This window comes from Salvelinus alpinus, chromosome 6, assembly GCF_045679555.1.
Source record: "Salvelinus alpinus chromosome 6, SLU_Salpinus.1, whole genome shotgun sequence".
In the NCBI taxonomy this organism is placed as follows: Eukaryota; Metazoa; Chordata; class Actinopteri; order Salmoniformes; family Salmonidae; genus Salvelinus; species Salvelinus alpinus.
The window spans coordinates 19,346,784-19,362,027 of record NC_092091.1 but is presented as its reverse complement, the minus strand read 5'-3'; the positions used below and the strand labels follow the sequence as shown (position 1 = coordinate 19,362,027).

At 42.1% G+C, this 15,244-nt stretch overlaps 2 protein-coding genes across 2 annotated transcripts; one reads left to right on the top strand and one right to left on the bottom strand.

Annotated features, from left to right (window-relative positions):
• The first annotated feature begins 5,642 nt into the window (after positions 1 to 5,642).
• Positions 5,643 to 13,153, top strand: LOC139578297 (homeobox protein DBX2-like). The gene is made up of 5 exons (XM_071405704.1): positions 5,643 to 5,781; positions 5,886 to 6,238; positions 8,495 to 8,584; positions 11,143 to 11,327; positions 11,925 to 13,153. Exons 2-5 carry the CDS (start codon positions 5,947 to 5,949, stop codon positions 12,192 to 12,194), a joined length of 837 nt encoding a protein of 278 aa, XP_071261805.1. The 5' UTR covers positions 5,643 to 5,781; positions 5,886 to 5,946; the 3' UTR covers positions 12,195 to 13,153.
• Positions 13,154 to 13,264: 111 nt separating this feature from the next.
• On the bottom strand, positions 13,265 to 15,023 carry LOC139578298 (secreted frizzled-related protein 5-like). The gene is made up of 3 exons (XM_071405705.1): positions 14,827 to 15,023; positions 14,181 to 14,446; positions 13,265 to 14,025 (listed from the first exon to the last, which is right to left on the bottom strand). The coding sequence occupies exons 1-3, from the start codon at positions 15,006 to 15,008 to the stop codon at positions 13,715 to 13,717; spliced, it is 759 nt and encodes a 252-aa protein (XP_071261806.1). The 5' UTR covers positions 15,009 to 15,023; the 3' UTR covers positions 13,265 to 13,714.
• Positions 15,024 to 15,244: the final 221 nt, after the last annotated feature.

Below are 15,244 nucleotides of genomic sequence, written 5' to 3'. Positions count from 1 at the left end.
TGTTCTTTGGATGCAACTCAGCATTCTTTGTCCTCCAAACACGACGAGTTGAGTTTTTACCAAAAAGTTCTATTTTGGTTTCATCTGACCATATGACATTCTCTCAATCTTCTTCTGGATCATCCAAATGCTCTCTAGCAAACTTCAGACGGGCCTGGAAATGTACTGACTTAAGCAGGGGGACACGTCTGGCACTGCAGGATTTGAGTCCCTGGCGGCGTAGTGTGTTACTGATGGTAGGCTTTGTTACTTTGGTCCCAGCTCTCTGCAGGTCATTCACTAGGTCCCCCCGTGTGGTTCTGGGATTTTTGCTCACCGTTCTTGTGATAATTTTGACCCCACGGGGTGAGAACTTGTGTGGAGCCCCAGATCGAGGGAGATTATCAGTGGTCTTGTATGTCTTCCATTTCCTAATAATTGCTCCCACAGTTGATTTCTTCAAACCAAGCTGCTTACCTATTGCAGATTCAGTCTTCCCAGCCTGGTGCAGGTTTACAATTTTGTTTCTGGTGTCCTTTGACAGCTCTTTGGTCTTGGCCATAGTGGAGTTTGGAGTGTGACTGTTTGAGGTTGTGGACAGGTGTCTTTTATACTGATAAGTTCAAACAGGTGCCATTAATACAGGTAACGAGTGGAGGACAGAGGAGCCTCTTAAAGAAGAAGTTACAGGTCTGTGAGAGCCAGAAATCTTGCTTGTTTGTAGGTGACCAAATACTTATTTTCCACCATAATTTGCAAATAAATTCATTAAAAATCCTACAATGTGATTTTCTGGATTTCTTTTCCTAATTTTGTCTGTCATAGTTGAAGTGTACCTATGATGAACATTACAGGCCTCTCTCATCTTTTTAAGTGGGAGAACTTGCACAATTGGTGGCTGACTAAATACTTTTTTACTTTTTTTTATCAACTCATGGAATCGGTACATCAAAATTCTCTTCCCAACTATTTTTCAATCTGTATGGCACAGTTGTCAACATCCTGGTCCTCAATGATACATTACACAGTTTGTGTCGCACTGCTTTGCTTTATCTTGGCCAGGTCGCAGTTGTAAATGAGAACTTGTTCTCAACTAGCCTACCTGGTTAAATAAAGGTGATAAAAAAAAAAGTGTTTTAAATGATGGGTGTATGTACAGTATGTACTTAGATGACAGATTCAATTAATTCAGAACAATGACTGCAGCTTCAAAACCACACATGTCAGTATTTATTCAGCATGGGGTTATATTTTATTTATCTTATTCGTGGGTCTTGTAATGGCTTAGCTTTGCAGTGTTACTGCAGTGCAGTGCCTGCCTGCCTCCCCTCCTCTGGCTTCCATTGTGTGGGTGTGCACAGAGCTCGCTCCCTGGCCCTCACACTGAAAGGCCCCGACCATTCATCCTCCACACTGAAGCTCATTAGAACTCTATAGAAGCACAATTGTGAGCCCCACATTAGACACTTCCTCGCTGCTGCCACAGACACCACACAAAGTGCCAGTTTGCTGCTAAGCTAAGCGCATTGTCTTCTGATTCATAGAGTCTGGACCTCCATTCATGATATTAAGTTTGAGTGGTGGAATATCAATTGAGTGTGCAATGGCCCAGTATATTTTTTAGAGACCAGGGACAGAAAGGAGCTCAGCTGGTCTGCAAAGTGCTGGATCTCAACAGGACCATTGTGGAGCTCTGAATGGGGGACCCCGCTTTTTCTCTCCAATAGAGAGCAGAATGGACATCAAATGAATTCACAGGAACTTGTTTTCAGGGTATTTTCAAGAGCCGCATTCCCAATGTCTCAATTATACCTCCTTCCCTTGGAATGCTACCTTGGAATCGGTCCCATTAACAAGTTGTGAATCCTAACGATGCTTTTCATGCCAAATATCAAGTCTTACAAGATTACAATCCATGTACAATCCATTTGTTGATAAGCACAGTCAATATCATCAAGGAAATAATCATTGTTGTTAATTAGCAGGGGCATAGCCTTTTACCCCCTAGATTTATCCAATGCGTTCAACACAGTTGATCATGAAATATTATTTGCTAAATTACATTATTACGGTTTTCATGATCTTATATAATTATGTTTATGATAGAGAACAATTTGTATATGCAAATGGTTGTGCACCTACCAGGGCCAGGATATTCTGTGGCATTCCACAGGGTTCGATCCTTAGACCTGTGTTATTCCTAATCTATATCAATGACCCATTCTCTTTGCTGATGATACCAACTTGGTTTTATCACACAAGAATTTCAATTCACTAATCAATGAAGCCAACTGAGGCATGACCAAGTTTTCTGAATGGTTCCATATAATCAAATTATCTTGAAATGTAAAAAAGAATACAACTTCGTTGTATTCACTGGTAAGAATAAGAAATAAAAAAATGTAAGAATCTCAATTGGTGGGAATGAAATGGACCAGGTTTAATTCATTAGATTCCTAGGTGCTGTAGATGATGAAAAGTTATCCTGGAAAAAGCATATGCAGCAAATTTGTATCATCAGAAAGATTAGTGGATTAACATCAGCCTTGCTTCCTAACACTATACTACAGCTTAAGTTACCCATATCTCATTTACTGCAATATTGTCTGGGCTATTACACATGCGTCCTACCTACACAAACGACTCATCACACAGAAGAAATTTGCAGGACTAGCCACCTCCTCTAACTACTTGGCTCCATCTGCCCCCCTGTTTAAGAAACTCAATATATTGTCCATTAATATACTCCATGAACCTTCATCTACAAATACATATACCTCCCAGACAGCCTACCTAAACTTTCAATGGATTCTACCAAGTTAATTCCCAAAACCATGCATACAACACATGGCACTGCAATAACCTTCACTCTTCCGTCTGCCGCACCTCCACATTGCTCTAGCTAGCAGATACAGAGGTTCCATACTCTGGAATTCCTATCTTCACATTGACAAAACGTCATCATCACTCAATAACTTCAAGTGAAGACTAGGGGTCAGCCTGATGATCCAAACTACCCAGTAGTCTCCTCCATGTAGCCTAGCTCTCACTCACACACACACATGCACACATACACATAATCAAACATGTTTTTTCTTGTATATTCAGTATACTATCAACATTTGTAATTAGTATTCTTTGTTTAACTGATTGAACAATCTTTTTTTTTTACTAATATTTGTATATTGTTTTTTGTGGTGTGGTTTTCAAGCCCTTTTGGGTTTCCAACCTCACCTGCACACCCGTTTTTTATCTGTACTGTTTTGTCTTTAACTTGTTTTCTTTGGTGCAAATATATTAAACCTAAAACCCCCAAACCCAAAAAAGAACAAATTGTTTATCCCTTAAACTGAACAATCTTAAACACATTCCAGACAAAAACAACATTGCACTCATCTTGCAGGCAGTATCATCAGAGATGCAGCTTATTGTACTCTATGATTTTTTAATTTGCAAGGTTTACTTATTTAGAGATAAATAGTCCCACACTGCTGCCTGTGGCTCACTGTGTCATGAACAAATGGTTCCTGTTGGCAACAGACAAAAGCCTAGGGCAGCATCACAAACAGCGGCCAATGTGGAGCATGTAAACAGGCATTATGTACACACAGAGGTAGATAGCACAGCCTGAGCCCACTAACACCCCTCAAACAAGACACCACAGTCGCTTTTTCCACCAGTCTGGAGAATATAAAACCTCAAATCTGATTACAAGCAACCTTTGGCTCCCTGGCGGCCAGACAATGGGCCTGGCTGTCTGGGGCATTTTCCATGCCCAGCATGAGGTGTCCCCCGAACCGTGCACACCCTCGCCTCGCTTTGCCTGGACATGCTTGTTTACTGTTCCACAATTTAATTTCCTCCTTTCCCCCAGCTCCTCTATTATGAGGCTGAGTATCATTAGCCGGGGCAGTCAGCTCAGGGTTATATGGTTACACATGATGCCAGCCACCCATTGGCTAATATATACCACACACGCACACACGCACTCACGCATACACCCCCCCCCCCCCCCCCACACACACACACAAACATACACATATAAAATCATGCTCCACACATATCACAACTATTGCTAATACTGCAAAATGTAAACACTTGCCCCCCAATCCCCCCTCCCCCAAAACACGTGTAAATATTGCACTATAAATTGTGCCTTCCTGTATTATACTTATTCTAAAATGTCTAGTCTATTCTACTGAACCATTTACTTTATGTTCATATTCTCATCTTTTATTATTTCTTGCTGTATTTGCATTGTCGAGAAGGAACCTGCAAGTAAACATTTAATTGGACAGTGTATACAGTACTTTACCATGTATATCCTGTAAAGCTTCAACTGTGCCTCTGAAATTCAATAAATCTATAACAACAAACCCGGGTTCGAGTTCCAGTTCGGCTTCCCCTGAATCAGTGGAGGCTGCTGACGGGAGGACGGCTCATAATAATGGCTGGAACAGAGTCAATGGAAGGTAATCAAACACATGGAAACCATGTTTTTGATGTATTTGATACCATTCCACTCATTCCTCACCAGCCATTACCAAGAGCCTGTCCTCCCCAATTAAGGTACCAACAACCTCCTGTGCCCTGAATTTGTTGTAGTATTATATACAGCTGCTTCTCACATAACCAATAGTATTTCAACTACACAGTTCTATCAATGTTTACCTCTTACATTGTCTCTCCCTTTCGTCCACATCAGACCCTAACGTTAACTGCTGTAGATCCTTCACAGCTTTTTTGTGCATATTTCTGTCAAGCTGGACGGAATGTATTTTTAAAACAGACGGAATCGATTCTCTATCTCAAGTAGGAACCAATAGGCCTGTCAAGTCTGTGAGTGACAAACCATAGCAGGCCAACCAAGTCACTAAAAAGAGGAGGAAAGTGGTGGGAGAATACCACTTAGACCATTACAGAGGCAATCTGAAAGACGTATTAATTGGGTTTGAATTCATAGAGTAAAAAATGAAATATGAATGACCTGATGAATCGGTCATTCACAACATTCATATTCTGTATCTGGTGGTCAATTAAAGTTAAGTGTAATTGCGATCAAATTCCGTTCTTGACCAAAACATTTAATTTAAAAAATGTAATAGATATTTAAATTCTACGTCAAATTTGCACAGTATTACTCAATCAGAATAATTATAAAATGATTAACTCTTGAAAAGTAAAGACATGAGAAGGCAATGTACAGGATCACATTCTTTGTTGGAATTCACTTTTTTTCTAGTTCTGTTATCTTGCATCAAAATGAATACGTAAACAGTGACCTAGATCAAACCAAACCAAATAATATGATTATGCATTGTGTGCACAAATGAGCTGCAAACTATTTAATTTCCATGCCTTTCTATGGGACACAATGGCTGCTCTAAGGTAGCTGCAGAAAAGAGAAAACTATTTACTGCAGGACTGAGAAATATGCTTGGTGCACGTTAAACTTTGGCCAGCAGTCCATTTTATCGGGTGTCTATCATTTAATAGGCAAGTTGACATAATGAATGGAGACGGACCCACCTTCTGCCACTCCAGAATGCACCCAGTCTTATCTGAATTGAGAATCACATTAGAGCCTCTTAGCCAATCACGCGGTAGCTCTGGAGCAAAGTGCAGACCCTGGAGGAGAAGAGAAGGAGAAGAGAAGAAGAGAGAGAGCTTTTCTTTTCCTGGGACTTTAATGAAGTTGGCCCTGGTCTAGGGAGTCTTGGAGGGATTATATCTCAAATTTGTGTCTCTTCTGTCACTTGGCTCTGTGACTGCTGAGACTAATGGGCTGTGCTGTGCTGTGAGGTGAGTGAAAGGGAAAGGGAAAGGGGGATACCTAGTCAGTTGTACAACTGAATGCCTTCAACTGAAATGTGTATTCCGCATTTAACCCAACCCCTCTGAATCAGAGAGGTGTGGGGGTTTCCTTAATCGGGTGAGGGAGCGTTCCTTAGGGTCACAGTGAACAGGATGATCGGTGGTCAGAAGGAGAATATGGCGGCAGGATCACCTCCTACTCATCCAGGCTTTGGCATCTCTGGGAAGAGCTTCCTCATAGACAACCTTCTGCGCTCGGCAGGGCCATCCTTTTCCTCATCCTCTTCCTCGCCCACCTTAGGTGGACCAACAAGTGGGCTCTTCAAGGGGCCCTCGACCGGCCCCTACAGGAGCACCTGGGGCACTCAGCATGTTGTCTATGAGGGCCAGAGTAAAAACTGTGAACGAGTCAAAGACAGAGGGCTTCCTCCTCATCCACACTCAGGTACAATGGTATATAATACACCACATGATGATATTATTATATTATATTAGTGATTGTGAGATCTAATGTGTAGGCCCTTGAAACCAGACATGGGGGAAATGTGATTTGATTTTATACATATATTTATAAAAAATGTATGTGCTTTATATTTGACAAAACCAGTTGTTTCGACTCTCCCTCATGTCAAAATACATGCAACATGATTTGAAACCTTTAGAATCAGTCGAACTAAAGCACATTTTCAGAAAAGACTTATTGTTCAGAACAAATCCTATTTATATAGATTTGTCATTAAAAAGACACTGTAAGCAAGTGTGACCTCTTCATCCTATCAACGTATTCTCCCATGCCTTCAGTTCACAATGTCTGAAAAGTATATCAGATACAAACTCCATTTGATATACTGCCATTTAGGTAACACTTTATTTGGATAGTCCATCTGCAGATGCTCTATAGACTATTAGTAATATTTCAACTAACTATCTACTAACCCTAGCCCTAATCCTTATTCTAACCCTAAACTTAACCCTTACCCTAGCCCTAACCCTAACCTTAATCTTTGTTCTAAACCTAACCCTAACCATAAACTTAGCCAGCAGTTGTTTATCAACAGATCATTTTGTTGATAGTATGACCGTCTGTAGAGCATCTACAGATGGACTATCCAGAAAATAAAGTGTGACTGACATTTTCTTTATGTGTTTTACTTTCAATAATAAAGTAAATACAATTCTAAAACATTAGAAACTTCATCTGCAGGTTATAATGTATATTTACTACAAATAAGAACCATTCTAAAAGATAACACGTAGTAGTTATACACATGATAATTATGAAAGTCAGAGTCATTTTTTAAAACTTTTTAGTTGCTCCTCTAATGTTTACCATTTGACTACCCAAAACATGCAATATGTAATATTTGTATTGAATGAATAGATTTTGGCACAGAGAAATGTACATGCTTACACACCACATGTCGTAAATGTATCTCATACCAGCTTCCATCTCAAATCAAATCAAATTGTATTGGTGGCATACACATATTTAGCAGATGTTATCACGGGTGCAGCGAAATGCTTATGTTCCTGCAGCAGTGCATTAATACCTGACAATACAAAACAATACACACAAATCCAAGAAAGAAAAATAAAATAAATATGATGGTGTGTATAGACATAATGGCCAGTATATGAATAGAAAAGGTGTGTACAGCAGAGGTTTTATAGGATAGGCCTTGACTAGAATACAGTATTGTAATGAAACAGGCAGGGAGCGGGTCTCGAACCCTCGACCTTCTAGCCCGAAGTCTGGCGCGCTATCGACTGTGCCGCAAAAGCATGCTCGTGCGGCAGAGTCGATTTCCGCGCTTATAAACCCAGGGTCGTTACAGTATATACACTGAGTGTACAAAACATTAGGAACACTTTCCTAATATTGAGTTGCAGCCCTTTTGCCCTCAGAACAGCCTCAATTCGTTGGGGCATAGACTTTATAAGATGTTGAATGCATTCCACGAGGATGCTGGCCCATGTTGAATACAATGCTTCCCACTATTGTGTCAAGTTGGCTGGATACAGTGTTCCAGTTCTTGACTCACTCAAACCGGTGCACCTGGCACCTACTACCATACCCTGTTCAAAGGCACTTAAATCTTTTGTCTTGCCCATTCATGCTCTGAATGGCACACATACATACACAATCCATGTCTCAGTTGTCTCAAGGCTTAAAAATACCTCTTTAACCTGTCTCCTCACCTTCATCTACTCTGACTAAAGTGGATTTAAGGGATCATGGCTTTCACCTGGATTCACCTGGTTAGACTACGTCATGGAAAGAGCAGGTGTTCCTAATGTTTTGTACACTCAGTTTACATATAAAGTGGGTAGCATCCACCAGTAGTTATAAAGTGAGAGAGGCACTCTTAACTGCACCATTAAGTATCTCTCCTATTCCCTTTGAGCTACTGTAGAGAATAATGGAACATGTGGGGAAAATCTACCAGGAAACTCCAGTATATAAAATCCAGTATAATTAAGTGTGCGGGGCTGGGGGTGTAATAAAACCCACTTAAAGAGATCCTGTGTTTCCTCTGAAATTCACCTTATATGTCTCTCTGCCCATGTTATTTTTTTACTTTAACTTACCCCCTCCCCTCTCTCCCCCTCTCTCCATATTGTCTATCCCTTTCCCCCTTCTTTCTCTCTCCCCCTCTCTCTATTCCTCCTTCCCCCTCTCCTCTCTCTCTTCTCTCTGCAGGCCTGTCGAGCAGTGTGTTTCTACGGGGCCCTCAGTATGTGCTGGCAGCAGTGTGCTGTGGTGGGTCCAGCCCTCCACCTGTCTTCTCCAGTGAGTGTTTAATAGTTCATCAGCGATGCCTCAGCTCCTCTCTAAGCATTAACAGCAGGGTCTCCCATATTCTCTACGGCTAATTACTGATGCAATGCCAAGGAGCTAATTCTCCACTCAACTCTCTGCACTGCTATTCATGACCATTCACGGCTATTTAGACCATTTAGGGGTGGGGAGGAGGTTGTGGAGCGGGGTGGGGGGTGCTTTTATGGCCATTAAGGCCCCCATTTGGAGTCATATAGATACGCACACAGGCCCACTCAAGTGTGCAGAGCGTCTCGTCGCTGTCAGATTAGGACTGTAATAATAAGTGGTATGCCACTGTAACTGTTATTGGTCTCTGTGTGACATTCGTATTGCATCTCTGTGAGCTGAGCCTCAGCACATAGGACAGTTTGGCTGATAGTTGGTCCAACTGTGATAATTGAATCCGTGTGACCAAACTGCTAATGTTCCAACTTGCCAAAGGAGGGGATTTATTTATATAATGAGGCTCCTAAAATTATCTAGTGTAGGTTTCATGGAAAATATTTCCATGAAATCAGAATCTATATGGATTTGAATTGTGTTATGTAATTGGATTTATTGTGAAATCTGTATTAACCTTTCATAGTGAAAGTCTCATGATGAGGGCAGCATTGAGTTCTCCTAACTTCTGTCAGGGTTGTGATGCTAGTTGCTAGGTCCTTTGACTCCTGACAAGTGAGGCAGCAAATATAATCCCTCAGTAGACCCCCTGGTACCCCCTCCCCGGTTCCCTGAGCTTTCTTAGTGGGCTGACACTTTCCCACAGTGCCCAGCAACAGGACAATGCCGTGACCAATCAGCACTTTCACTCCCCCATCCACAAGCGACCCCGCTGCAATTTTTCACTGCAGTAATAAACTCTGCGAAGCACAAAAACACAGATAACAGCTATTCCTCTGCAGAAAGGGTGCTGCCCACTACCTCTTTGTGTGGCCACAGAACCCAGCTCCTCAACTCCCTCCTTTCTCCTGTCAACTCACTCTCATTCCTGTCCATTTACAGTCCCCTGACTGGAACATAAAACACTCAATGAAAGTGTATAGACTTATTCGAGCTCATCTTCCCATAGAACCGGGCCCATACCTGCAAGATAAAATATTTAGTGAGGAACGCTGAGCCAGCGAGTAGTGTCCTTTCAATGAACAGCCTTTGTGGCAGGACCTTCAGGGTTGTGCGCTCAGACCATGAAGCCCTTGGGAGTGACCTGTTAAAACTCCATTTATGTGATAGCCATTGAGGCCTGAGGAGCGCATCTAACCGGTTACTCGCACACCAGAGGTGGTCTGTGTGCAGATTTGTCGTACAGATTAAAAAGGCATTGCTCAATGGGATTTGGTCAAATGTTCCACTTGACTCTTGTTGTGCGTGAGTCAGGCAGTGTGGGATTGCTCTTCACCAAATCTCTTTCTCCTCTGTGAAAATGGGTCTCCATTCTCTCTTTAGTCACCCCCATTTTGTTAAATTAGACAGATTGATGCAAAGTAAGTAGTGGAGAGTAAGTGTGTATAAGATTGACGGAAAATGGACACAAACCATGTAGATAGTGAGTGACGAAGTGAGCCAGCCTTTTACACTGACCAAAACGTGTTGGTCCCATGTTGTTTGAGCGAGTGTGCAATTGACATGCTGACTGCAGCAATGTCCACAGAGCTGTTGCCAGAGAATTGAATGTTCATTTCTCTACCACATGCCGTCTACAATGTAATTTTTGAGAATTTGGCAGTACGCCCAACCGCCATCACAACCGCAGACTACGTGTATGGAGTCGGGTGGGCGAGTGGTTTGCTGACGTCATTGTTGGGAACCGAGTGCCCCATGGTGGCGGTGGGGTTATGGTATGGGCAGGCATAAGCTACTGACAACAAACACAATTGCATTTTATCGATGGCAATTTGAATGCACAAAAATATTGTGACGAGATCCTGAGGCTCATGGTGAGGCCCATTTTTTTTAAGGTAACTGTGATCAACAGATGCATATCTGTATTCCCAGTCATGTGAAATCCATAGATTAAGGCCAAATTCATTTTTTTAAATTGACTGATTAACTGATATGAACTGTAACTCAGTAAAATCGTAGAAAAATTTTGCATATTGCGTTTATATTTTTGTTAATATATAATCAGTATAAGGATGTATTCAGTGCTTTGGACTGGACTGGATATGATAGCCAGAGTAATAATGCATTTGAATACCAAAATGCCCATTCATTAATTAGGATGATTTTCTATTTCAGTCCACTTGATGTGGGAATATACAGTAATACATTTGTCTTGTGTATTAAAATACTTTCTTGTTATTGACTTCGTTCACATTACATCCATTTCCATATTAAAATATTGGTACTTGTATCTAGTAGGGCAATGTTCCATTGCATTCATGCAACAGAGAACATATGTCAATGAAAATGAATTTACTCATCCATAATAACCCAATGCAAAAAAATGACATTTGCCTTTCCTCAAGTCAGGTTATTTTTAGTTGGAATACAAACATTAATATGAATGATTCTGACCTCTGACCTTCCAGAGGGAGCCTATATTCCGATGTGGTCCCCGGATACGAGCCCCAAATCCCGGCGAGGGATCCTGAGGAGGGCGGTGTTCTCGGATGAGCAGAGGAAGGAGCTGGAGAAAACGTTCAAAAGACAGAAATACATCAGCAAGACAGACAGAAACAAACTGGCAGCAGAACTCAGCCTGAAGGAATCCCAGGTAGGATATCATATACTGTATCTACAGTCTAGGTTGGAGGTCACCATTACAACCCCACCTCACCTCTTCATTGAATGCAAACACATCTTACTGGGTCTGGGTGCTCCAGCCTAGATTTAGTAAATATCTAGAGTCACTTCTATTGTAAATGTCCCTCATCTTAAAATGTTATTACAATACTGCTATCACTACTGTGATAATTGTAAGAAGTAGACCAAGATGTCATACCCTCTAAGCTTTTGTCTAAAGAACGGAGAAAGTGGTCAACATTTCAGTTGTAGTTGAGGTGGTTACTAAAACAGCTGTAATGTTTGATTGGAAGAAGATATTTCTGTTCTTATTTTAGATTTGAAAAGCAGAGAAGTAGACTATAATTGCATATGCTTTAAGTGTTTGTCTAAGTTAGAAAAATATAATTGTGGCACTACTTAGAAAAGTATAATTGTGGCACTACTTAGAAAAGTTTAATTGTGGCACTTCAAACAGACTGAATAAATAGAGATAATGCTCCCTGCTGTATCATAGTCTTAGATTTGACTAAACAAAACAACTGGCACCTCAAAATGAACCTCTCACTGACCTGTGTGTCTACTGTAGGTGAAGATCTGGTTTCAGAACCGGAGAATGAAGTGGAGGAACTGTAAGGAGAAGGAGGGCCACAGCTGCCGCTCCCCCATGGAGGAGCTCATGTCCCGGGCCTGCAACCAGGAAGAGGAACACAAAGAGGCACCAGAGAGCACGGGCACGCCATCAGACAGCTCACCATCACAGCAGCAGGACACGGACACAGGAGTTGTGTCATGCAAGGAACCTGAGAAAGAGAGAAAGAGTCATGCACAGAGAAAGAGTCATGCAAGGAACCTGTGACTTTGAAACAGCTACTGAGTCCGCACAGACACACTATGACCTCTGACCCCTGAGAGGATGAGAGACTGAAAGATGGGCGTTGAGCATTGGATAAAACGACTAACACTCCATAACAAGAAAATACTTGTCATTTTAATATTGTGTGGATTGCTATTGTGTAGTAACATTTTGTAGACTGACTACAAGTGTTTTGGAAACTTTATTATATCATACACTGTATATAAACACAAACTGAAGGTTAGTCAGCTACACACAACCATGTACAAATGCTTTAACATGTAAGACTGTATTCAGAATATTTATTTTACTCTTTTAACTGAAACAATTTCTGTAAATAAAATGATTCATTAAATGCTGATTTCTTCATTCCATGTTAATATTCAAGATGTTGAGTATGCAATAGTAATACAAGACAGCCGTAATAAGTTATAGTATTTTTATCTCAATATAAAATTATTTATGTGTAACAATTATGTACCTTACTGTTATTAATTAAAATGGTTAAAAATAGCTTCTAAGCAAAGAACAACTTCTCAAGCTAGAATTTTGCCAGGACTGTGTGGGAGTGGTCTGAGGGGTCTAATTGGATGAGCCTAATGGGCGGGATATGTAACCTGAAAACTAGCTGTTACTGGCAGAGAGGTTTGAAACTCTCTTTGTTATTGGTCTATTAACTTATACTGTCTGATGATGTCACCAGGCAGGCCAAAACTCGTCTTTTCAACCAGCTCTTACACTTAAATGACATTATCATTTTCACAGTATTATTCGAACCTCAAAGTGTGGAAATATATATAAAACACAAGTTTTGGGCAGCACTGGGCCTTTAATATTCACACAAAAATACAGTACATCAATAAAGATAGTGCTTCCTACCAAGGACTTCAGGGACAATATCAAATAAATGACAGATTTTACAAATATGAAATGCCAATTAAATGTAACATTGTACAACCATGTTATGCTGGAATTGTGTTGTTTGTAAGACAATTTTATTTTTGGACTTTGTCTTTTTCTCATCCATTCACTATCTGGACATCCTGCACTCCTGCACCATTCTTCATTCACCTACTTGGCTGTACGGTTCTGGCTATTTTACATGCTGTATGAATCATATAGAATAACCAACACTAATTCAATAGAAATAGGTTAAATATTGACATTTTATTATCGTATCATTTTTACTCACTTAACAGGAAAATCCAACATACAAAACACATAAATGCGGCATTATCTAAATAGAAAATAATACTCTTTAGAAATAATTTACATTTAGCTATTACTATGTACAGTTTTTAGAGTGCATTCTATTACTGTGTGCTGTAGCTGAGCTACTGTGAAGGAGCAGAGGGCAACAGAGGGCCAATGAGAGAGTCCAGCTCTAACACCTCTGACATCAAGTCAGTAACTTCAGAAAACATCATATACTCAACCGGCCTTCTACTCAGGACGCCATTCTAAGCAACACAGATTCAACAGAGATCATATTTTTCATTATATCACTCCTATCATCCAGTCACTCAACACTTGTGGTGTTTCCACTTGCGCGCAGCCACTGTGATGCTGTTGTTCTTCTTGTGCCAGGGGAAGAGGCGGGTGAGGGCCAGGGTGCCATCGGACTGCACAGCGCCAGTCAGCAGGTAGAGCTGAACACGGCCGGGCCGGACCAGTACGTTGGCACAGGGCAGGTTGATGAGCAGCCACTGCTGGAGGAGGTGCTGGGTGTCGTAGGGAAGCAGGGGGCCCTGGCGGATAAACTCTACCCGGCCTTCCACCTCAAACTCTGGCTCCCCTGAGGGCAGGCGCCGGCGAGACAGCTTGGCTGTTACAGCTGAGGGAGGAGAGAGAGCACAGAAGGTGAGTATGCTAGCTGAGACAGAACTACACACATATGTATGGTACAAATATACACACTAATAAACTTGCATAACATACTAATCAATGCAAACATACACATACATACAGTACATTATTGCACATGCTTACCAAAATCATCCTGGCACAGAGCGTCCAGAACTGTCTTCAGTGAAGGGTGCTCCTCCACGGAAGGACATGCTTGGCATGCAGGCTTAGGCAATGCTTTGGCGAGGTGGCTGTTGCTGTGTTTGGGGTGGGGGGTCAGGCACATATCTTCTTGGGTAGGGAAGCGGTCACAGTCTAGCGCCTCTGGCCAGATGTGGCCCTGACAGGCCAGTACTGGGGCACAGCTGTCCCTGACGGCCACACACAGGCTACGGCATGGCTGGATAAAACTGGAGATGGAGAGACAGACACGGGGTCATGTTCCATTGTAAACACACTGACGGTGAAATATAAGTGATGGAGGAGTGGATAGTTCCCTCTTGAGAAGGAGTTAGCAGTGGGATGATCTCAAGGGGAAGGTAACAGGGAAATAGACAGAGAGAACAGCCAAGTTGACAGAGAAGGAAGAGAGCAGCCTAGTATGGACACACACACACACACACACACACACACACACACACACACACACACACACACACACACACACACACACACACACACACACACACACACACACACACACACACACACACACACACACACACGAAGGACATAGAAAGATAGAAGAGGACATGTATAGGTAAAAGGCAAACAAAAGCTACAGACTTACGCGTCGAGGCAGACGGGGGCGATGAGGGAGCAGAGGAAGGCCTGGGCCTGGGGATGGCAGCCGGTCTGCAGCAGGGGTCTCCAGTCCTCAGAGCGGGGAACCACCTCGCCCTCTAGGCTGCTGTGCCCCAGCAAGTTAGGCAGCCTCATCTCCGAGTAGCCCACGTCCTGGCACACACTCATCTGGTGGGGGATAGGCACGCAGCGGGTCGACTGACCCAGGTCGAAGCCCCAGGCTGGGGACAGGACAACCAGGAGAGTCAGGGTGAAGGAGAAAAGATCCATAGTGAAGAGAAACAAAGTCCTGATTGAAAATCAAATTAAGGAGAAGACAGGTGCTGCTGTTGCTTGCTGCAGGAAAGGTAATGTCTCTCTGTGCCAGTGGTCCCCCTCTATATATACAACCAGCCCAGCCCCAT

What these genes read in the sequence shown, in the direction of transcription:
- LOC139578298 (XM_071405705.1), bottom strand. Translation starts at nt 15,008, where the DNA reads ATGAGTGTGTGCCAGGACGTGGGCTACTCGGAGATGAGGCTGCCTAAC. An exon ending in GCCCCCGTCTGCCTCGACGC is followed by an intron (nt 14,447 to 14,826) that starts GTAAGTCTGTAG and finishes CTCCATCTCCAG; the next exon opens with TTTTATCCAGCCATGCCGTA. An exon ending in TCTGTGCCAGGATGATTTTG is followed by an intron (nt 14,026 to 14,180) that starts GTAAGCATGTGC and finishes CTCCTCCCTCAG; the next exon opens with CTGTAACAGCCAAGCTGTCT.
- LOC139578297 (XM_071405704.1), top strand. Translation starts at nt 5,947, where the DNA reads ATGATCGGTGGTCAGAAGGAGAATATGGCGGCAGGATCACCTCCTACT. An exon ending in TCCTCCTCATCCACACTCAG is followed by an intron (nt 6,239 to 8,494) that starts GTACAATGGTAT and finishes TTCTCTCTGCAG; the next exon opens with GCCTGTCGAGCAGTGTGTTT. An exon ending in CCCTCCACCTGTCTTCTCCA is followed by an intron (nt 8,585 to 11,142) that starts GTGAGTGTTTAA and finishes CTGACCTTCCAG; the next exon opens with AGGGAGCCTATATTCCGATG.